Source organism: Mixophyes fleayi, chromosome 4, assembly GCF_038048845.1.
Source record: "Mixophyes fleayi isolate aMixFle1 chromosome 4, aMixFle1.hap1, whole genome shotgun sequence".
In the NCBI taxonomy this organism is placed as follows: Eukaryota; Metazoa; Chordata; class Amphibia; order Anura; family Limnodynastidae; genus Mixophyes; species Mixophyes fleayi.
The window spans coordinates 216942968-216968789 of NC_134405.1; the positions used below are offsets into that span (position 1 = coordinate 216942968).

The 25822-nt window shown below is 37.9% G+C and overlaps 1 protein-coding gene across 1 annotated transcript in view; it reads left to right on the forward strand.

The window, feature by feature from the left end:
* NUAK1 (NUAK family kinase 1) overlaps positions 1-25620 on the forward strand; it is a 73606-nt gene extending 47986 nt beyond the window's left edge. The window contains exons 3-7 of the mRNA XM_075209340.1: positions 2604-2755; positions 4659-4724; positions 19267-19386; positions 20769-20901; positions 21312-25620. Coding sequence (XP_075065441.1) covers positions 2604-2755; positions 4659-4724; positions 19267-19386; positions 20769-20901; positions 21312-22441 — 1601 coding nt within the window. The 3' untranslated portion in view covers positions 22442-25620. The remainder of the gene's footprint in view (positions 1-2603; positions 2756-4658; positions 4725-19266; positions 19387-20768; positions 20902-21311) is intronic.
* Positions 25621-25822: the final 202 nt, after the last annotated feature.

Consider the following 25822-nt stretch of genomic DNA (forward strand, 5'->3'; position numbering starts at 1 on the left):
TATATATTGGCTCTTATATGTCAAACAGTGTACACCAAGAGACCACTAGGAGTACGCGATGGATTGCAGTTACTTAGCTGCCAACATTAGAAGGACTTTTAAATGTGTGTGTTTGCATTTGATTATGTTTTATTTGTTCTGTTCATTTTGGAATTACTTTGTGACTTCAGTTATAATTGTAGTTGTAGGATAAAGTTTGATTAAAGTTGATGTCTGTACCAGACATCTAGACCATGGGCGTGATGCGAAATTATTCACATGCCCATTTGCAGAGTGTAAAATCAACAAATTTGTACTGCGCATTCCTGCAAAATAGGCATTTATGCCTGCTTAAGAGGTGTGGTGGGAAGTAAAGGGGTGGTCTAACATAGGTCAAGTACGGTAAGGGTGTGGTCATATAATTGCAAACAGATATAGACCTGCATGGAGATGTGTCCAAGCCTGTCAGTAGCTGTATCAATTGAGGGTGCCTTAGGGCAGGTACACATACATGCTGGTGATGATGATGATGATGGTTGTCAGCACTAGTTAGCCACTTCTGATTGGCTGTTTGCGGATTCTTTCTGAAGGTGGTTTCTTCATTGATCATGCATATATTATATGATTTTGTGGGTGCATTTTGAAATTCATTTTTTTGCTATTTTCATTTGTACACAATAAGGAACATTATATCTACTATTTTCTAGAGTAATTTTATTTAAATTAAACTGAATAACGAATGCGATTAGACTTGACCTGGCGCATATTAATGCAGAGCTGGATTCATCTTGTGATGTGTTTTCCTCAATATATGGGTGTAAATACTCAACTTTGCATGCAGTTTTTTGGAGCTTCATTTTTGGACGCCCATGTGGCCAACTCAGCATCAAACCCCGTATGTTTTGTATTTACATGATTGATTGCATATTGCTTTCATATCCTTTCCAGGCATTATTGCTAGGCAATTTCATTTTTTTAATTGTCTTTTTTGTGTGTGTTTTTGTATTTAATAATTTGCAGCTGTAGCAAACCATTTTGTGTCACATACTTTTATTTACTTGTATACATCCTTTTTAGGTGCGTAGTATCGTCTTCACTCCTTTTTGAGTTTACATTCTACTCTCTTGCATTTGCCAATTGGTCAATGTATTTTTATTTAAATTGCACAAGACGCAACATTTTTTGTCAAATGAACGTTATTTCACCCATGCTATGATTTTGACTGTTCTGTATGAAACATCCAGAAAAGTGACAACCTCGTGTGATCTTAAAGTTGTTTTCCCTTTAATTTAAATTGTTTTAATCCCACTTTCCTCATTATTTCTTGGTTGTAGTCTCAGCCTGGTAGGACCACCAATTTCCTCAACTAAATAGCATCCTAGTACTTATAGTTACTGGGATTACTGCCGGCTAGCCTCAGTAATCATATTTGGTTGCTGTCTCTTTTCTACAGAGTTCAGAAATGATTATGAAGGCTCACCAACAGAAGTACCACCAAGTACCAAGGACCTTGTGAGTTAAGCAATAGGCAGGTGTCCCGTGGGAAAACCCACTGAAGTACTAGTGGGTAGGAAGCTTAAAACTGTTTATATTGAGATGGAAAATCCTTTTAAATTCATTCTCAAAACCGTAGACACAAAACAACTGAACACATGTAAGTGTGATATTTTGTGCTAGTTTAACACCAAGGCTAGAGATAGTTACATGTACTTGTAACATTTGCTGTGTAATATCCAGACGTGTTTACATCACAGTCCTTCCTCCACCTGCACCTTGTAAATTCTTCTAACATTTTTTTTTTTACAACTGTGAGTAAATTGTCACTCACAAAAGAATATGGGGATCAAACTGTACCTTAAAAGAACTTTTTGGTAACCAGCAATTTTGTAATAACAAAAATGTTAACAGGTCCTCCACCTCTCCTAGGCTTTTACTAATGTCACAGATACCCATGATGATCCGTCCCAGCACCCAACACTGCAATACTGCAATTGCAACTTTACCAATGTAACACAAGTGTCTGAGCTGTATATTATTCCCTTTACTCAATTCCATAGAATATCAATATTCAGTCAAACTGAGGGGGATTGCATGTATATACTATTCTCTGGTTTAAATGACCTTCCATTTGCCTGCTGTGACTATGGTTAAACCCTTGTCTATTTTCTCTTGATACCTATGATATGTAGATATGATCAAGAACTTTTATAAAGTTTGATTAAAGTTGAAATCTGTAGCAGACATCTTCATATCCACAAAGAAATCCAGATCATCATAGAAATGTAAATCCTTTCAGGAATTACAGAATTGTTCTATGTTTTCTGACGTATTCAGAGATTTGCTATTTAATGTGGGGCACAGGAAATTTTACAGCGCTTCTGTTTTAGCTGTTGGCATGTGCTTTTTGTACTGCATTTGCAATGTCTGTGAAAAACATATCATGCTGGAGAATTGGGCTGTGTGGTAGGATATAAAAGCTACTGTAACACATTTACCTAAAAGGTAACCTTTGTTGATATATTTGTATGTAAATAGCATAGGCATGTTAATCTCTGCATGTTCGTACGTTGCATTGTGCTGGAACTTGTAGGGTGACATCACTCTTTGCCATATCTCTCTGGCAGTGTTTGAAAATAAAGATAAGATTGTGATCATCATGGAATATGCAAGTAAAGGTGAATTGTACGATTACATCAGTGAGAGGAGAAGACTGAGTGAAAGGGAAACAAGACACTTCTTTCGTCAGATTGTCTCCGCTGTGCACTACTGTCATAAGGTAAGGAGAGCACATGTTGTGAACGCTAGCTTTATTCTGCAGCTGCACAGATGGTGGTTTTGGATGGAAATGTGCACTGCCGTAAATGGTGATTTAAACTTAAATCCTTGTGCATGAGGTTATGGTGCTATATTGCACATATCATATTGCTCAGCATGTGCTATGTATTATTTTCACTCTGGTTTAAACCTTCTCTGCCAAGGTGGTCAGTAAAGTACTGTTCTGTTGTGCACCGCAGGCCCCTGTAACATTGAAAGACATTGAATAATATTGCTTCTCCTCTTTCCTAATGTAAATTAAACAAGACAGGAGCTGCTGCAGATAAGTAGGCTGAGTGTATTTTTAGTGTCCCACTAGTCAGTGCAAACATTTAAAATATCACACACACACAAAATTCATGGATGGTTTCACTGAGCAAATATTTGCACAGATAAGAAGCCTTTCAGATCTTGCTGACCTTTCAGGAACATTATTGGGAGTTAAAAAAGTTTTAGTATTTTGCAACCATAAAGAATTAAGATAACTACTTATATAGAAACATAGTTCATTCCACAGAAAACAACGTATGGCTTCAGTGTAGAATATTAGTGCATGGCTAGGCTCATTTTGTGGCATGCTATTACTTTCAGTGTGTTACAGAGAATTGAGGCTTTAAGATACACACATTTATGGCATTTGCACCATATTTCCCAACATTGGCAAGTGATCTTCCAGGCAGGTTAGTGTGTGGGGACGGGGCTCAAAGAATCACATCATTAGCTCCGCCCCCAATACGAGCATCACTATCTTGGGCCCAAAAAAATTAGGGTGCGGGGTCATAACGATGGGCACACAACGTCACTAAGCACCGACCCCTCCGTTTATATGACAGCGTTGCCCAGGATTCGGGATAATTGCCTGCTCTCCTGGGAATCCGGAAGGACTCCCAGAAATTTGGGAGTCTCCCGGACATTCCGGGAGAGTAGGCAACTATGATTTACACAATGCACTAAAAGCCTTCTGATAAGAGAATGCACACATGTGTTCCAGCAGCATTATCCCACAATTATAAAACCATGCATGTTGGCCTCGCTGGTTGTCTTACATGGATATAGCATGTTGTACATCACCCTACACTGCATTGTCCTGTCCTGCAATCCCTGGAAGGTAAAGGAAACCCTGCATCACATTTATTGCCTGGACAGAGGTGCTCCCAGGGGTTGGATGTGAGCATTACATGATTAGCAACAAATAAAAATATTAAGATTCGAAAGCGGTGAACTAAATATTATTGAAACAACATACATTCTTTTGCTAGACCACACTAAGCAGTTACTTATATCCAGGGTTATCTTGTATGTGTTTTTACATTTCCAGTGAATTCAGTGATGAAATTGTGTTTGTTTCATTACACAAACTGTTTACATAACTATATTTCCACTATTCTTTTTATAGCAGATCCTTCCTGCTCTCTCGCTCGCAGACTAAACACCATAGGACACTTCTTGCAGGGCTCATACTCTAATATGCCAACTGAAATTGCTAAAGCTTTGATAAACTTCACACACAGCAATAACACATTTTTTTCTCCATAATCAAAGCATATTTTTCTGAAATGTTTATTGCAAGTTGCATATGGAATCAGACTCACACATCTAGATCTTGGCACTAAGCAGCCATCCTCTGCTCACTAAAGGGAGAAGGGGAGTTGAAATGAGGTACCAGAAGAATCTACTTTTACTGTATACTTTGTAGGAGGATGGATTCCAGTCATTCTTGTCTTTACCAGATAGCAAGTGACTAATAGACATCCTATTGCTAGGTTGGTAATGGCCTAGTACAGGAATTATGCCAAATGTATGCTAAGTAACAGCACTACTGTCTGCTATGTCTTTATATTTATATATTTTCTTTATTGTTCTAGAACGGTGTTGTGCATAGGGATCTAAAGCTGGAAAACATTCTTCTGGATGAAAATGGTAACATTAAGGTAATGTGCAAATTGCTTCTTCAGACTCACTGAATTACGTACACGTTGTAAGTGAAGATTCAGTTTCCCAATGTTGTGCTTTTGTCTCTTACTGCATGAGTTATTGCATTCCTGTGGTGATAAGAGCAAATTGATATTTGAAAGCATTAGGTAGCCTTTATAGTACTGCAGCTTCCTAGTCCTTTTAGAACCAGGCATGTGGGAGACAACTGTCAGGTGTGTGAGTTTGAACAGCTCACTCCAGTTGTAAATGGCTTCTAGGTTAGCATGAGGGAAGGTGTTTTCCATGTCAAGTCCTCACAAACATCCAGTTCTAATTCATACTAGGTTCTTAGGGAGAGATTCAATTCCCCATGTTGTTTTATAGAACAACGCGGGAGCACATCATTACCGTTACTATGGTAATTGGTGAGCATTATTACCATTGGTACGGTAATTTCAACACTGATTTTTGCTCGCGGCTTCCTGAGCCACAGGCATAAATCCATCTTAAAATTACAGTTAGTGCGGTAATTGAGGCGCATCATTACCATTAGTATAGTAATTTCAATGCTGATTTTTGCTCGCAGCTCCCTGCGCTGCAAGCAGAAATCTGTGTTAAAATTACCATGCTAACGGAATTGAATCTACCACTTAGTGCGCCAGAAAGTAACAATAATAAGCCACACGTCACTTTACCCATACTTGCCAACTGTCCCGGAATGTCCGGGAGACTCCCGCATTTCACGTGAGTCTCACGGACTCCCGGGAGAGTGTGGCAGTCTCCTGGACCTATCAATTAACAATCCGAGATTACTGGTACTGTATCAATTGCCAAAAATCCATAAATCACTTGATAACCCACCAGGGAGACCCATTGTCTCGGGCATAAACTCACTGACCACCAATTTATCCAGTTACATAGATTTCTTCCTGCAACCATTGGTTTCCCGGCAGAGAAGTTATCTGAGAGATACAAGTCATGCTCTAAAAATTCTCAATGGCATTGAATGGAAACAGGGCTATTTGCTTATGACATGTGATGTAACATCACTGTATACCATCATAGAGCATCAGGCAGGGTGTGAACATGTCAAATCCATTCTGACCAGTGAATCTGAAATACCATCAGAACAGATTGTGTTTTTGATTGATGCCATCATGTTCATTCTGCAACACAACTACTTCTGGGCCCCCAGTGGGTACCATAGGCAGATTCGCGGGACTGCTATGGGCACGAAGTTCACGCCCAGCTACCCAAATCTGTTTATGGCCCACTGGGAGAATGAGGTCATATGGCAAAACAATCCCTTTTTGGAGGACCTACTAGTGTGGCACAGATTCATTGACGACGTCATATGTATCTGGAAGGGAACTAGAGAGAAATTAGACTCTTTTGTTGAGTATGTCAACACCAATGACCTCAACATCAGGTTTACATCAAACATCAGTACAGACAGAATTGAGTTTCTGGATTTGGATGTCTACATAGAAAATGAAGAGATTCAAACTAAGACCTTTCTGAAGGATGTAGATTGCAATTCTTACATTCCATCTACAAGCAATCATCATAAGAATTGGTTAAGAAACATCCCAAAGGGCCAGTTCATACGCATAAGGCGAAATTGCTCAACATTAGAACAGTATGATGTACAAGCTTCCATTCTAGCGAAAAGATTCCTTGAAAGACAATATAACCCTAACCTTGTAGAACAGACACGTCGGGAAGTGAGGGAGACTAGCCCTGCTGGTGAAGAAAGAGAAATGAACAGCAGCCATCAAACTACCATTTATAACAAAATTCAGTGAGGATTCACGAAAAATGGAAGGGATTATTAGGAAATACTGGAATGTGCTATTAGGAGATGAGGAATTCAGAAAGATACTCCCCGCTAAACCCAGCTTCATTTACAAGAAAGCAAACAACTTAAAACAGAGACTAGTGAAAAGTGGTGTACAGCCAACAACACAAACCAAAAATAGTACCTGGCTAGGAAAAAAAGGAGAATGTTTTTTTCCACTGCAACAGTTGCCATGCTTGCAGGATTAGCTCCAAAAGAGATACGAAATCTATCAAAACCTTTGTATCCAGAGCCACAGGGGTGACACATAGAGTAATGAGTAAACTTACCTGTGACAGCAAGGGGGTCATATATCTGTTGGAATGGCCGTGCAAAAAACAATACATTGGTAGGACCACCAGGAACTTACATACGCGTATCTCAGAACATCTCAGAAATATAAAGAAAGGATTCGAGGCACAACAAAGACCCCTCACTTTTAAATTTAATGGGAATATGTAAAGTACTACCACCATGGAGGGGTGGGGATTACATTGAACGCCTATCCAGAGAAGAGACGAAATGGATATACACGGTAAAAACACTGACTCCCCATGGTCTCAATAGAGATTTCGAACTAGCAAAATTTCTTTAATCTTCCCATCACATACTCTTTGTAATAAATAACTAGGATATCATCTATATGATTTCTGGATTCCTTCCCAATGCAGCAATACATATCTGGTTATATACAACAAGACCCATAGGGAACGCATATCTAACAAAAAAAACAAAAAAAATGAAGATCGGAATGATCCCTGTGTGGTTTTTCATTACTCACACTCGTTTTCAAAAATTCACTATCATGTATATGTGACAATGCTTGAAAAGTGATTAACCAAAGGGGAAGAGATGTCTGGTCTTGGTGTGACCAGCGGCCCCAATCCAAATAGAACTTAGGGTTTGGGACACCTACCCTAAAAACTCCAGCTAGGTAACTTTAATAGGTGTCATTATCTAAATAAGGGGAAAAAAAAGCGATATGCAGAGTATGAAACCTCTATACATGAACTATAGAAGACTGTGCACTATATAACATTCAAGGAACATAAGTAGAAGTGAACTTTGGTGTTTTATTGAACTTTTATTCACTTTAGTTTCATGATGTTATCACCCTAAACAAACGGATGTAAAAACAACCAGCACCCGATGCAAAATGCCTTTCTAATACCAGCCTCCCCATCGGAGTGACCTATCATAGATCACCTAAGAGATAAGGAACCTCTATAAAAAGGATGACTCTTCATTCCAAATGCATCTATCCCTGACGAAGCAGTGTTTCGGCGAAACACGTAGGAAACGGACACTAACGATTGCATTGACAAACGGAACTTCTATCCCGCTGTGCTCGCGAGAACGGTCCTGTAACGGAAACCGCGAAGTGCGCATGCGCGAAGAAGACGTCGCGGCCGCGTCCATTTCCCTGGACTACAGAGTCATTCAGACACGAAACAACCACTGAGGATTGGCACCTTTGTGTAATATCAACTACTGGGTAAGCGATCCCTCGGGTTTATTTTATCGAAAGACTAGTGTGCCTCCAAATATCGGACTGTATATTGGCATCAAGAGGTCCTCGATCTTGGATTTAGTCCTCATTACCAGAGTGACTATTTTATCAGAGACATCTCTTAGTCGTATCAGTAAGAACGGGGCACCTATTCCTACATCTTGTCCCTGACCAGTTTTCATTTATGGAAACAAGTCCCGTGCTGCTCGGTTTTGGCGCTATTTGAAACAACCACTGATTGTAAATAAGTGGTTTGCCAAGCGATATGCCACCTCATTTATCCCCGGAAGGCTGGATTTATATGGATATGTGTGACTTATTGTTATAGCTTTATATCTTGTGAGCAGCAGAAACAGGACGTCATACATTGGAATACCGTATGAATCATCTTGTCATTGAACAACAATTACTTGAGAATTGGTTACAAGCAGCTTGTTTTTAGACTGCACATGATTATATCACGAACTGTAATGCACAGTGGCTATATCTATGCTCACAAGTTTGCCCTTGCAGTACCTGTTGTATGTATGTATGTGTGTTACGATATTGTTATCCTGTATCAGTGCACTGATCATATATGCTGTATAATTATAAATTGTACTGAGAATAAATTTATGCTTACAGTATATACTATTTTGGCGCTTTTGGGAAAATCTGTTTTCAACTTATACCATGGAGGGATGAAGCCCACTCCTCTTTCACGTACCCTATAGGCAGCCTACCTACTTATACGTGCAGGGATCGCGGAATCCACCACCTTTTTCACCTTAAATCTCCTGGATCTGCCCACTTCACTGTCCACTAGGTCCAAAATGCCGCGATTCACCAGGAATCGCAGGGCCAAAATGACGCCATTTTTGGAGTCCCGCCCCCTGCACACCCATCTTCCCCGGCAGGCTCCCGGATCATACTTGCCATAAGTTGGCAAGTATGCCTTTACCGCCAAACCTGCAAATAGCTGCAGGAATCTAAAGGAAGGGAAAAAAAGGAACATTTTTATTGATAAGTAGGATGCCCCAATTAGACAACAGTACTTAAAAAAGGATGAAATTAAGGGTTAGCTAAAACTTATTGGCATAGTGTCCGGATATGCACTAACAAACGGCATCACTAAGAGGTTTGCAGTTTAGCAATGATGCTCATTACAGTGCAGGCTTTAAACTCTGTGCTTATCACTAGTGAGTGCTTTACTTATTTAGCAAAGTTTAGTTACCTACAGCTGGTTTTCATGTCTCTTGTTATTAAGAAGACACCTTAGTTTTCTCCTGGAGTACCTGGAGTGCCACACTTTTAGGTAGGTTTGGGAACACATGGCCTCTAAATGTAAGTGTTCATGTCTCATTTCACATCATCTGAGAGAACAGATAACATTGTGGCATATGAGTAAGTACACACAAGATCTGGTAACAGTGTTTATCTTGCTTTAGTTTCCTTGTTACCTCTTGATCTATTTTTTATCATTAACTTCCTCATATATTTCTATGGGAACGATGAAGACGTATGAGGCATTCCAATACATACATCTGTGCATGTAGCATTAATCTATACAGCATTAACTTGCAGGCAGATATGATTATTCAAAGCACATAGTCTCATAAACTGTAACATATGTTTACTATCCTTTGATTACATCCATCTTAAACAATCAAGAAGTCTTAATTAGCACTTGTACTTATTTACATAAAATGTAATATAGAAGACATCTAATTTCCTATAACAGTGGAAACTCCTGGCTGGGTGAGGGACATATGGAAAGCAAGGGCCTTCTCACCGGCGTGTTTCATGCTTTTATTTATCTAATAACATTCTAGCATCATCAGGGTTATGTATCAGAGTGCTGACTGCCCTGGTTGCTGATAAAAATACAGGGGCAAACACAGGATTTGTAGAGGGGGGTTTCCACACCACGCCACCAGTGGGTGTGACCAGCATGCTTAGGGGCGTAGCTATAATTTTAGACAGTGCTTGGCTGCTCTCCAACTCTTCCTATCCCCATAATATACATGGGCAATGCTAGTGTTAGGTGCACTCAACTCTCCTTTTTCAAGCAGAGCCGTGTGAGGCGGGGGCAGGGTCCAGCCACCTCAATTATACAGTGCCACAGGCTTGCAGGGGAGTTTCCAGGCACTAGGAAACCCCCCCTCGGTTTACCTATGAAATCTTTAGCATAGCTGCAGGAGGACATCTCAGAGACTTTGAATAAGGGATGATTTGGCAGGAGCAGTGACAAAGACAGCTCAACTTGCTGTTGTTTCATGAACAACAATGTCTAAGGTGATGAAGGCATGAAACTCAGAGTAAAAAACATCATCAACAAAGGGTAACAGTGTTAAGCACATACTCCTAGATTACAATATCCTGCCATTAAATCCAAGTACAGTGCACAACGTGTGAGCAACTGCAGATCAGTTAACTCAAGATTTGAAGATGTGTTGCAAGCAGCCAGTTAAAAGAACAGGACAAAAACTTCACAGAGTGGGGTATTATTTTTGGGTTGCAGTGCTTAAACTGGAGCGTAATGTGATCTATGTATACTGTGAGTGGCACTTGTCACCAAGCATAGAAATCTTCCAGTGATTGAGCAGACTGCTTTCTAGAAGATACTACAATCTATGCACATATGATTGGTGCTGAGCACCAAGCATTGTAAGTTACAGTCTGCTTGGTTATTGAGTACTAATGCAGGCTGCTTACTATGACCATTTTCCTTGTCCCAATCACTATTTTTTCTGTTCACCTTATCTAATGAGTGACACTTAGTGGGGTGGATGAGGCTGCATGAAGCTGCACAGGTGGGGAGAGAGGGGTCAGGTATGAAAAGGATCATAGTTACATCTCTGAGCATTTTCTGTCCAAAGAAAAGATGGTATCTAAATGTGTCTACATCCACTCATTGACCAAATCCTGCCACTGTCTTAAAGTCCTTCCTCTCCATGCATTGTCCCCACATCAGTCAATTAGCTATATATCTATTCATGTTTATTTATATGAATATTATATTATAGTATAAATTTCACTGCCATGCTTATTCATCCCACCCATTCCAACTGCCCATCTCTGCTAATCTCACTCCCACTACCGCTAAGGATAAAATTCAAAGTAACTTAAGCTAACTAAAATTCCACCCTATCCAGTATATCCAACCTCATTTGAAAATGGTCTGCCATCTGTGCACTTCATAGAAACATAGAATTTGATGGCAGATAAAAACTGCTTGGCCCATCTAGTCTGACCATTTTTGAACATATCGTAACCTTAAACCCTATCTGATCATTTATTCTTTTGTAAGGATATCCTTACATGTCTATCCCAAACATGTTTAAATTGCTCTAATTTATTAGCCTCTACCACCTCTGATGGGAGGCTATTCCACTTATCCACTACCCTTTATGTGAAGTAGTATTTCCTCAAATTTCTTCTGGACCTACTTCCCTCCAGTTTCAGTGCATGTTCTCTTGTTCTAGTACTTTGCTTATCCCAAGACCTGTTTGTTGCTCACTACCTCTTTTACTACCCACTCATCAGAGATGGAGCTGGCCCGGTGGAGGTAGGTGGGGATGAGGGAACTGGGGCCCCCGACCCTCTGCATCTGCAGTGGGCCTCATTATCTCAGTTCCGCCACTGCCACTGATACACAATCCCATCTTTACTGGAATGTATTACATCACATGACATCCTTAGGATTGACACCAACTATTTCAACCTTTAAGAGGTCACTGGAAACTTATCTTTTCAGACATACTGACTCTCTTAGACTATCTTCATAGTCACATTTTAAATTCACCACAGTTTCAACTTGGTTGCCCAACCCTTGTGTAAATACCGTATAATAAAAATAATAAATGTGAAATTAAATATACCGTATATACTCGAGTATAAGTCGACCCGATTATAAGCCGAGGCACCTAATTTTACCACAAAAAACTGGGAAAACTTATTGACTCGAGTATAAGCCTAGGGTGGGAAATGCAGCAGCTACTGTTAATTTTTTTTACTTTACTTTACTTTTATACATTCAGCTGAGACCCCATGCTTCCACTACAGTGGAAGCACATTCATTAGAAGCAGCGGGATTGGGGGTTAAGGTGATGGGCAAGAAAATAGATAATACACTGGATAAATGCAGTGGTATACAGTAAAACAGTATGTGAAAACAAAAAAGTAATACTGCTACTGAAATAGTAATTGGATGTGCCGATAAACAGATGGATCTGCAGCACTTGTGTCTGCGAGGTATGTGCACAGTGGAATAGTGTTCAAAGTGGAATAATGTTCAAAAGGTAGTGACTTCCGGACTTGCAGATGTGGTGATATTGTACAATTACCTTTAGATGGTGGTAAATGCGTTAAAGCTACCATCATGCGGGATGCCTTGGATGCTGTGTAGGGTCCCGTAGAGGCTGCGTGCGGTCTGCCTGTGGACGACTGCTGATGATGGGGTCAGGCGGGCGCTGGTGTTCTGGTCAGGCTGCGTGGTTGGACGCCGGGCGTAGTGTGACCTCCCTGCTGACTGCTTCCGATGAGCGCTGCTGGCCACGCATGCGCGATATGTGAAACTCGGGGATGTAGAGTAAAAAAGTGTGGTCCTGGAGCATCACTCGAGTATAAGCCGAGGGGGGGCTTTTTCAGCACAAAAAATGTGCTGAAAAACTCGGCTTATACTCGAGTATATACGGTATACATTATGTTTACACTAATTTCCTGACAAATACAGTAAGGAAACATTTTTTGAGATTAATATCCTTTTAAACAGACAAAGGCTTACTATGTCCGGTTTTTCCACTTTTCTCTTCTCTCAAGTGGATTAATAGAGGCAAGAAGTTTACACACTTTCTATTAATGGTAAAATTACAGGGAGATTTTTGGATAGAATCAGTGAAAACAGTACATTGGAATTATTTTTTAAAACAACCAGTTTATATCAGTGATGGGCAACAGGTGGGACTTCATGTTTTATTGTCAGATTTGATTTTTATAGTGTATTTCTCTTTTTTAAAATGCCTGCTGATATGTTATTACATGTAAGTGTCTCGACCTTTGATCAAATGTATTTTAACTTTTTACTGAGATTAAGGGTAATGGACCGCAACATGAGACCCCCGAAGTGCTTCAGATTGCCTATCACTGGGTTATATTGTCACTGGATCATTTCTTGCGCGTATTTTATTAAAAGTTGCCTTTCTTTAAGGAAGTTACACTATATTGCACATGTTTTAGTTGCAAAACTCACTACATTTTAAACATGTTACACATATTTTTAAATGGACATATGAGGCTACCACTGAAATCTCAAAGACCCTTCCCCTAGTGATATCACAGTGGCCCTGGATTTGCAATGTGCAATCATGCATTCTAATATGTGGATATACATGACAGTTTTATAATATGTAGTCCAGTCATGGTAAGAAGTTATGTGCTTTAGTACAGATGTCTCTATGGAAAGCACGGGTGTTTGTGAGGCTAAGGAAGGGGATTTTAGATGGTATTAGTGATAGGATTCTTGGCTTGTCCTGTGTTAGGGACAGTTATTATTATTATTATTATTATTATTATTATTAAGATTTCCGCAGCGCCATACAGATAACAGACAGTAGACCATACAGGCTAACAGTAAAGAACAATAAACAAAAAATACCAGTACTTCAAAAGCTCCAAACTTAGCTTGGACAGTGGAGTTGGAAGAGAAGAATAGGTAGAGAGACAGGAGGGATGAGGACCCTGCTCATAAGAGATTACATTCTAATGGGAGGGCGAACAGACAGGAGGCACAATGGGGAGTCGGAGAGGAGCAATCGCAAGAGGGGCGGGTTAGTGTTGGGCTTAAGCCTAGGCAGATTTATAATAACTACGTACTGTGTAATTCTAGAGGATTTTAAAACTGGTTTCTAGCTATCGGTATTGGTATTTTAAACCTGGACAAATATTGCTAGTGTTGTGGCTTCACAATGTTGACCATTGCCTAGATTAATCCAAGGTCAAGGAATTTATTTTTTCCTAGACTAATCTGCCAAAGACGCTAATAAAGCTAATAAACGTCACCACCATTCTGGGAGCTCAACAACATACCCCTAAAAAATGACTTTTTCTATGCAATGAAACTTAGAGAATCGTCATCTTTAAAAGAAAATTCCCACCCGTCTCACCTGGTCCCCCTTGTTAAAAAGGGGGTTGGTATACTGATAACGGGGGAATGAGGAGGGGCCCAATGGAAATACAATCATAATTGACTTCCTCTTTATATTGGGATGTGTCGTAAGGTAGCACTAAAGGCCATATATATTGTCCTTGCCTCTGTTACTGAGGTCATTCATGACCCAAGCCATAGACCAAAGCAATAAATATTGTATAACCCCTTTAGACCCTAATAAAACATGGGCTCAGTGAGATGGAGGAGATGACAATAGAGAACACAACAAATGAACAATAAACAAGGCTGTATAATTAGTGAATGTGAGTCCAGCATTGACAGAGACTGGATAGGGTCTATGATATGAACCTACAAAGAAGAGCATGAACAGAACAGAGATGTTCACCTAGGCAAATGGAACAAAGCTTGGTTAGGCACTCAATCAGTGACTGGTACATATATGTTGAGGTCGCTAATGGGGTACTCATTGAGTAAAGTAGACCTGTGTTACAAATGCTGTGTACTTAATAATGTAGGTCCTGGTGATCACAAGTACACATAAATGAGTCCTAACCCCACTTATTTATTCCTGTTATTCCGTCTTTGCTCATCAATTATACATTTGTTTCCAGATTGTACCTAGCACCAGTCAGTCATTACGCCTACAAAAATCCCACAACAGCAAGAATTAGATTATACCAATGTATCACTGACAAACAAAGAATTTTCTGCTGGCACCAATATGAAATTAAAACTCTCACCCCCATGCCAGTAGCCAAGTACACAAATAGCTCCCATACCACTTGTGTAACTTGCATGTACCAAGCATATATCATCTCTTACCTCACCCCAATCTCATCCCATTCTCAAAATTCTATAAATAAGTAATGTATAGTTATCTTCCACAGTACTTTTTTGGCTGGTTCAACCTTATTTCATTAAATTTTCGCCCAATTGTTGCTCTCTTTATATGGTACCAACAACAATTTTCACTTATGCAGATCATTATAGATCATTTTTTCATTGTTATCTTTATGTGATTTCCCATCATTTTATCAAATTCATTGCTCATGTCATCAGTATTCAGTAAATGGGACTTTTTTTATTATGTTTAATCATTTGTACAAGGAGGGATACCTTGGTCCCAGTGCTGCTGCAATTGTGTCGTTTAGCCTGTCTTTGAGCGCAATTTGTATATTTGCTTTTTATTAATTGGAGATGTATACATTATCTGTGATTTGTTTATTCTCCTGTGACCTAAACAGACCATAGCACTACATTCTAATCAATCGCATTCCATTGTTTAATATTTATTATACCAAAAAAGTTCAAACAAATTTATTATTTATGAAATAAACTGACATTTGGTTATATTAGCTCCAAACTGTGCCCAAAATTCAGCCAAAGAAAATACAACCTCCTTATAAAATCTGTCTCCAGACTGAGCACTTTTATTACTAAACCTGCACAAAAGGACAATTGTCTTTTTATTTGCTGAACAGAATCTTTGCATGAAACCGCATCTTTGTAAATAGGAAGGGTAATGTAGAAGAGATGTGGTGCAGTAGCCTGTACTCTGTATGACTGTGTGTACGCCAATGTTGTTTAAATTGTAAATAATACAAGAATTGCTCAAAGTTCGAGTCAAGCACTGTGACTGTGACAAAGTACAAAAACATCTGCACCTTGTATTTCCAAGTAGAGGTAAACATGCGTGAGCACTTTGTAATAGTCAATCCTAATCGCAATTTTTAAATAGCTTAAATATTTTCCTGAACTCTAAATAGACGCAGAGAGGGAAATAAACTAGTCCCCTGTTTTGCTTACGTAAACATTAGATCACACCAAAAAGGTAAAAAAAATAGTAATGGGGCATTAAGCAATTACAAAAGGTTATTTTATTGCCATCCAAACAAGTTAAGGGCAACTATGATAAAGATCTTTGGAGGATGTAATTAGTTTGAATTCACACAGTTGTCACATATTATAATACATTTATAGTATTATGTATTATATTTAGAATATATACTTTTCACATCATTTTGAATTCACATTCAAATATATGAATTTTTTACTTCACAAAAGTATAGTATAAAGTAAATAATAAGTATATTATTTAATCATGTGTTAAATCTATTGGTAATATATACTTTTGTGTCCTATAAAAGTTGCTCAAGGCTGTATTCCCAACCGTTCCACAAACAGATTATTTGTTTTTTAGATGGCAAAGTTACTCTTTGATTCTATTTTACACAAGTTATCACTAGCTATAACAATTTTAGGAAACAATAAATGAGGTGTAACTATGTGGCTTGTGTCTCTGACAAACTTAAAAATACACATATTATAAGTGCATCCGGGAAATGGCGCTTGATTTCTAAATAATAATCTGTCTTAATAAAACAGCGCAACAAAATAAAAAAAAATTCAGAATGAGATTTCAAACTTTATTACATATAGTATAATACTTCTTAGCCATACCTTCACAATTTGTGCTACCATAGTAGTTTTCTGTAAAGTAAGTATTATGACCAATGCAAATCAGTGTTACTGTGAGTGAAGCAGGTCTAATTTATACCTGTCAGTAAGAAAACTGTAGTGGTCAGTAAAAATCACTCCCGCTACAATAATACACACAGAAGTTCTGCAAGAGTGACTTGTAATTTTGTAAACATTTTATTTAAGATTTCTCATGCCCATATTGCTGTAAATACTGCGTCTGCTGTCAGTTTTGGAAAAGTTTTGAAACAGCATAGTTTGTCAGTAAAACCTGCTAGTCATCAGTACACTTTTATACAACAGTAAAAATATTTTCAACATTTTGATTCCCAGTAGATGGAGTAAAGACTCCATTATTGATGTCGCCACGCTATGATCGCTATAGGAAAACATGCAACCTTCTTCACAGTACTTAGCACATGGTTGCCAACTCTCCCAGAATGTCTGGGAAACTCCCGAATTTCTGGGAGTCCTCCCAGACTCCCGGGAGAGCAGGGCAACCTCCCGGTTCCTGGCCACTTCATTAGTTAAGTGGAGGGGGTGGGGCTTAGGACGTGATTCACGTTTCATTGTGGCCCCGGCCCCTGCTGTAATAGGCTATAAATTGTGATGACCATTTAGGGGATTCACTGAGCCCCGTCCTCTCCCACTTCTCCCAGAGGCCAACTTGTCAAAGTTGGCAAATATGACGTAGCATAGATGTGGATATGAAAAAACGACATGCCTTTTCCCTCAGCATCCATATCTGGCATTAAAAGAGCCATTAATGTGCCCTTAGCTACAATGTTTGGTAGCTACCCTGTTACTGGTTATCAATATATAACACAATTATATTATTACAATTGTGCTTTATTTTACAGAAAGCGGAAAGCAAATATAGTAATTCTTCAAATAATTATTCTATTTCCCCCCTCCTTTTAAACAGCTAGAATGCTGCTTTTTAAGTGCCAAGACCATGAAGTAATCAGAAATCCTATTAATCTTGTTTGGAGAAGTCTGACAAGTTTAATGGGAAAAGCCGATAAGCATCAGTCTGTGAGGATGGGAGTGTACTTTAATGTAAATACTTTTTTCCTGAATAGCCATAATGAAAATATGGCTGTTGAAACTGCTCTTCATGAAATATCTAATATTACGCTTTGCAATTCATGTTTCCTACATTCCATGTCATTAAGAAGCTTTTCTTTCATGAAGGAAAGCATAGTCTGCAATTTTAGGCAAAACGCTTGCACTATTAAGAACCTTAGCAAAGGTCACGGTCCAGTATAGATTCATTAGCAGGGTAAGCGTTTCATTATTTTCTCCTTGACTGGCAGGGCACACGTCTAAAGGCTTAAGAGCAACTTCCTGCAAACCAGCCAAGGAGAATTGATAACAAAGAGGAATCCAGGCCAATTAAAGGCAATCTGAGCGTCTGAGAATAAGGGTTCAGGGCAGGCCAAAAATGCCTCTTTTTCTACATTACTTTAAAACTTGATAATTGTGATTATTGCTTTGTTTTTCTGATGTTATGCACTATGTTTTCAAGTTCAAGAGAGTGCAATAGAACTTCTAGTTTTTACAACTGCCTGGAATCAAACTGAAAACTACATGTTTGCATTACAGTTAAGTTTGTTTTGTGGAAAAATTGGCAGTTTTTGTAATTATGCAACTATTTAGTAGAGCTACATCCACAGCATGCCCATGGCTGTCAGAGTATATCGGAGCGTGTAGAACTACAATCGTCAGCATGCTCTGGCAGCCGCTAGGAGGTAATGCAACATGTGTTTCGCCAAACATACTTAAAAAAAAAAATACACACATGTTGTAATATATTATTTGAAATAAATACTCACCAAAATCTCTTGTTCCGCACTTTATTATTCTCCTGATTCCATATAGAATCTTCTTTCTGTCCTGAAGTAATCCAGGAAAAAAACCTGATTGTGTACATTTTCTTAGTGGAGTTGTGGTGTAAATGAATGAAAGGGGCCAGTAGGCGAATAGTCAAACTGCCTCTGATTGGCTGGAGCGTGGCAAAATCACTCTGATTGGCTGTCCACATATTGAGCCCTTGAGGTCAATTAATGAACTTAATTCATATTTTAATGAAGATCATTCATATTTTTTCCTATCCCTCTTTGCTGCATTAACTTACAGCTCTCACACAATGAACAACTATTACCACTGTATTTACAGCAGGAAACAACAAGGTTATTATCAATGTGATTACTACTGTTCACTTCCCTGTGTGATACTAGTGTCCTTTAGTATTCATGGTAATATCCAACATATCTACAAAAATGATGCAGTTACCTTAAATATGATGTAAATGTGGCCAAAATAGACTGACAAAAAGTAATAAAGTTGAAGACGATTTGGTGCTCAGACATTTAAACTGGAGATCATTGATAGTCAACACTAACATATATTAACATGCCCTAGTTTTAAACCTCCTGAACTAAAAGCCATAGTTACTTGGAAACAAGCACAGCTATGGAACCAAGAGCTTGATTGATGCAGCTTGTGTCTTAAGATGTTACCACTGTAGAAGTTACTATTTGCTGCTTGAATTATTTCATGCATCTTTTATTTTTTTCCCTGCAGATTGCTGATTTTGGCCTGTCAAATCTTTACCATAAAGACAAGTTTCTGCAGACGTTTTGTGGCAGTCCACTTTATGCATCCCCAGAAATTGTGAATGGAAGGCCTTATCGTGGTCCCGAGGTAAGGAATAAATGCAAATGAATTTTCTTTTGATGCATGTTTTATTGATGAAGCATAGGTGATGCAAATTCGAATCCAATAACATAAGATCCCATCCATTTTAATGAAATTGAAAAAAAAAAATCGATGCATTTGTGTAACGTTAATAGATTGTAAGACTTTACATAGGTTCAATATAAGCCTGCTATTATTTGGGGCCATTGTATACCTCCCAACGGTGACCAAGTGCAGTCGGCCAAGTCATGTGCTCTGTGGTTTCATGGCGGGGTTGGTGCTGAGCTTACCTCCCAATATCCCCCCACCCCAGTGCTAATCTTTTAACTATATTAGCAAGTGACAGGGGAAGGTCTTCCATCATTGGGAACAGGACTAGGGGGACTAGTGGCAGAAATAAAGAGGCAGGAAAACACAACTGCAAAGTTTACACATAAACATCATGGAGGGATAACAGAAAACCAGGACTAGCATATATATTCAATTGTACTAGAGTATTTTAGATGACAACGTGCCATATATATTTTTGCGGGGAACGAGGTATGACGTTTTTATTTAAATGCATGTAAAGGAAAGAAAAAACTTTAAAAAAAAAACATTAAACAGGTATATAGTGTAAAAGTCTTTTTTCTTAGGACAGGAATTTCCATGCAGTTTACAACTAGGTACAAAATGCTTGGAGCTTCATTCAAGTTGAATTTGAATGTGGATATTATTTGTTTTCTATTGAGGCAATACAATGGAGAGATCCGGTTTTCATCTATTTACCAATGAAAGTTATAGTGTAATGAACAAGGTCATGACAGCATCCTAATGCCAAATTTTTTCTGTCTGAGAAATCATGACATTCTAAAAAATAGCTTGGGTCTACTGACTAAACATCCAAATGGGTTACATTACAGAGGGTGTGAACTATGTCTATTACCTGTTTTGTAACATATATTAAAATGCGATAGCAAAACGTCTATCATGTAATACCTTATAAACTATGCAACATTCATTATATGGCATAAAACAGTTCAGGATTGCAACTTAAAGTTCTTGCACTGTATAAGCTACAATGCATTTAAAAAACATATTTTGAAAGTATTAAGTACAATCAGTACAGTAAGTAAGGAAATATCATATACAAGGTCAATGTTTCCTTTGAAATATATATAAAACAAATTGAATAACTAGTACCTTGAGAAAAATAGGATTTGGGGGAAGGGGGTGGAGGATGAAAATAAAAGGGGAATAGTGGGATGGGAGTACTACGGGAAAGACAGTAGATACAATTTAGTTAAAAGTTGAGGAATTCAGTGGTCTACGTTCCACTTTGAGGGAACAATGCAGTTCTCACTGTGCTATTACTTCATATTCCTGAAATATATTATTTTGAATTACAGGTTGACAGCTGGGCACTTGGTGTACTCCTGTATACTCTTGTTTACGGAACCATGCCATTTGATGGGTTTGATCATAAAAATCTAATTAGGCAAATAAGTAGTGGAGAATATCGAGAACCAACGCAGCCATCAGGTAATCACATGAAGGATATCTGTGCATTGACATTATCAGTTAGTATTGAAGCATATACTTGACAGACCATAAAGTACAGGGCAGTTTTAGACAAACTGTCTTCCAGGGCAAGACATTAAACTGGCAGTTTTAGACAAACTGACACCATGCAGATCTGTGTGAACAATTAGGGCTGTTTCTATGCCCCTTCCAGCTTACGTCACATTGTGGCAAGCAAATAAAAATAAAAGCCCCAATTGTCCAGCATATTATATAGCTTCCAATTGTCCAGTATACAATACAGCCACTGATACCAGTGCTGCTACTGTTATATGTATATGAAAAAATTGTTTTGTGCCATGTCTGCTTTAAAATTAAACAAGTTCATTAAAATAGATATTTATATTTTGTTTTAAATGTCATATTTTAAGATGCTCGTGGACTAATCAGATGGATGTTGATGGTTAACCCTGAGCGTCGAGCAACCATTGAGGATATCGCAAACCATTGGTGGGTTAATTGGAGCTACAAAAGTAGTGTATGTGACTGTGATGTCTTGAAGGACTCAGAATCGCCATTGCTTGCCAGGTTCATTGATTGGCATCATCGCTCCACCAGTCGGCAGATGGAATCTGAAAGCAAAAGCAAGTGCCTTTCAAAGCTGTCTGAAGTATCACTTGAGCGGCAGAGATCTTTGAAGAAATCAAAGAAGGGCAATGACATCACACATTCTTTACCAGATGGATCTGAAGAAACAACAATATCAAAAAGACCTAAAAGCATTTTGAAGAAGAGGAGCAATAGTGAGCATCGGTGCCACAGTGCCGGTTATATTGAGGGGGTTATCAGTCCTGTACTGTCTCCTACATACAAAATTGAAAGTGAAAAATTGCTCACTAATGACTGTTTTAACAATAAAAGGGAGCTTGACAAACCAGTAATATATAGTTCAAAGCAGTCTACACCTATGCCAAAAAAAGGCATTTTAAAAAAGACTCAGCAGAGGGAGTCTGGCTACTATTCTTCACCAGAGAGAAGCGAGTCTTCGGAGCTATTAGACGATGATGGAACAGAGAGCAGCGATGTTTGTCAAGTTGTTAATGAGACAAAGAGAACAGTGTCTCACAGCCTCTCGTACAGGGGGAAAGGCATCTTAAAGCACAACAGTAAATATTCAAGCAGCAACTCAGACTCCTCAGCAGCCAATCCTGCCAAAGCATCACTGGAATCAATGGAACAGGGACCTGGTGAAGGGCTGTCCAGAAGCTACAGTCGCCCATCTAGTGTAATTAGTGATGACAGTGTCCTCTCAAATGACTCTTTTGATTTGCTTGAATTAACAGCAGGCAGGCAAAACAGACAGAGGATACGTAGTTGTGTTTCAGCTGAAAATATCCTTTTTGTGAAGGATTTTGAGGGGCTTCAGAAAAGTCCTCGTCCACAGTACCTGAAACGTTACCGCAATCGCTTTGCTGACAGCAGTTTTTCTTTACTTACAGATATGGATGACGTCACTCAGGTTTACAAAAATGCTTTAGAAATCTGTAACAAGCTCAATTAGTCATAGAAATCCAAAACTTTTATGGCCAGGAAGTTACTTTGCTGACAGTGATAAGTCTGGAAAAGCACACACCACAATAACACACCCAAACCATGGACAAATATTCCCGCTGCCTCTTCAGATTTGAAGCACCTTTCTAATAAAGTATGTTGATGATTTTGAAATTACAGTAGTTTTACACTATAGGAGCAATACATTTAAAATTATGCTCAACTGAAAAAAAAACAATTCAAATCAAGTTTCTACGTAGGCGGCCTCTTTGGAAGATGTTTACATTTTATTAGGCTTTATAAAATTAGGATTATTTTATATAACTTTTTTTATACAACAGTATCTTTTTCTTAACCCAAAGTCTTTTTTTGAAGTTCCCTTTCATAGTTTGTAGTGACCTATTTGTAGTACAAACCCTTTAATAGTATCTTGGGTAACTGGATGGGGACATCGTGTATAAAACTTAATTGGACAATATTTAAATAAATGTTAACAAAGTGAAAAAGTATAAAACTGCATATCTTCATTTCCCTAAACATGCAATTCTTGTACTATTTAACTTGCTATACTTTTTTTAAAGCAATAATTTTAATAATACTTTAAGATATCCATATTGTAGTAACTTCAAGACAATGAGTATTTGCTTCACCTGTTTTCTCCTTTTAATTACCCTTTAGTTCAAATGCCCTTTGCAGTAGCGGGAGCTAGAGATAGACAATATATTGACGGGAATGGTAAATATATATCCAGTGTTATGATTATCAATGTATTAGCAGACAAGAAATCAGACAGTATTAGATATTTCACCCATTATGGGTTTCCTATCAGTGGTAGTCAAAATACAGCAACAAAAGCTAAAATACCGTAGCTATCGATATTGCTTATCATTTATACTTTTCAAAATTTATGGAGTTCTTTAAAAAGTCCAGCAAATTAATAAATGTGGTGAAAGCTGTCAGGTGCCCAAACAATCTGATGGGTGTTCCCATTTTACATGTTTTCTTTGGGATTTAAAGCACATTTACAAATACATGCCAAATATAATTTGAGAACCATTAGTTAAAAATGAAAGGGGCACTCTCTTTGGTTAATTGGTAGCTGAGACACAATTCCAGATGTATTTCACATGAAGAACCTATTACAACCATTTTTGTTGGCAAATACTCAGCAGAACATACAGCTCAAGTTTCTTTACTTTCACTGTCAGCAAATAAAATGTGTGGAATATTTATGGGGTTAGCATAGGATATGTGACCTTGGATCAGTCAGTTTATATAATGTTGATAGAAGTGGCTCATGGCAAGTAGAAAAGTAGAATGCGTGGAACACTAATGTTCAGAATTGGGTTTGAAATGGCAAATGGAAAGTGTAGGGATGTAAGTAATGGAAGGAGTATAATTTTGTAAGGTAAGGTGGTAAGGTAAATTGAGGATGTGGGAGAGAAAGAGGTAACTTCTGCCATAAAAGTGTTTCAGTGGATTTCCTGAAAACATGCTCATGTTGGAAGTATGACAGGCCTGGGCAAACAAAACAGGGTTGTAAATCTGAATTGCACATACCATTAAAGAATGTTTGTGTAAACATAATAAGACATGTATTGTTAAATCATTTTTAATTAATTAATTAATCAGTCTAGTTTAGTCATACATGATCTGCAACTTTATTTCCAAAAGTGGAAAGATCCTGCATAATGTCATTTAATAGTATAGTTAAACAAGCCACATATGTACAATATATGACGGTACAGTAAATTAATATCTGAATTTGGAAACCATTGTAAAAAAATGTAATAACACTGCCCATCTTCAAAAAAAATGTTTATTTGTAATATACCTGCCAAAACACAAAGATTTGTAAACTTGTTACAATAATATAATTTTGAAACTGTTGCCTCCTCATTCATCTAGGGCCTCCAAGTGCTATGCAGAATTGACAGCCAGAGACTTCACCCCTGCTAATGGGTGACATCATTACTCTCACTATTGAGAGTGCTAGGACTGAGGCAGTCAAGTCAACTAATATCAGGTTCCCAAGTCTCAGGTGTCACACCAGGAGACACTAGATGTGAGGGTAGACATCAAATTTAAGTGGCATTATGGTAGAAGGGAGTCAATTCTTAATAATGTTTACAATATTAAGGTGTTTGGTGTGTATTTTACAGATACATTTTTTTTATTGCATATGAATATTCCCTTTAAATATATTTTATTGCTATTATAAAATATGCACATAATTATGCTATTTATTATCTTATTTGTGTATTTTTTGAGTCTGTACATATCATGTTTAAGAACATGATTCACGTACTTGTATTTGTGCAACTATAATCTGATTTCCGTGATGTTTCTACATTTTCAGATATGACATATGAAGCAATGCATATTACTTTAATTAGTACTACTATATTTAAAAACAGCACTATGTTTGTGTAGACCATTGTGGTCTTGTAGCTTTTATAAATGGACTTTAACGCTAAATTCAGAAATAATTATAACATTTAGGTCATAGCATTAGGTTCTGTCTCTGTGTATATCAACAATATGTAAGAGTTAATATGCGTATATTATTTTCTGTTCATATATGCTATTCCCTTATCTAAGGTCTTATATGTATATGCCTATAATATATCTAAAATGTGTGTGGGGGAACTATATATGCGGCTAGAGGTAAGTAGAGGCCATATTTCTCAGATGAATGTACTAGGTTTTTGAACTTGTTTGCTACCAAAGAACTGGTACTTTGTTCAGACTGTGTTTGCCCAGGCCTTATTATTTTGTAAGTGTATGCTAAATTAACAATTATGTGAATGAGCAATTAAATGCTTATTATTGCCAAACTGGAAATGTTATTTTGGGACTTACTGGCATGTTTTCATTCCTAGAAGAGAAAAAAAAAAACTTGACTGCACATTGTTATAAGTATTGTGTTTTTATTTAATATTTTTTTGTATTGCAATTGTGATTCTAATTTGACTCTGCATTTTATTTATTGTTCTCAAATCAACTTCAAAAGTATAATATATTTGGTGTAATTTAATTGGTGCAACATATACCGATATTTTGTTTGTTGATCATAGGTGAGTTTAGACTTCAGGATGCTGCCTGTGAAGTGTTAACCACCTAAATGTTGGTATTTGTTTCTGATTTTTTTTATTGAATAAAATTCTGTGATCAAGACACCTAGACATATTCTGTTGTGAATCGTTGTTCATATATTCAGCTTCAGTTATGCAAACTATGGCGTTAACTGCATGTAAATGAAAATTGTCCACCCACCTCCGTTTTCTAAATGATATACACAGCAAGAAATAAGCTGAAATATGCGTCACAGACCAAAGTTCTAGCTCAGAGCAGTCTGGTGATCAGCTGGCCACGTACAGCCCACAAGTGC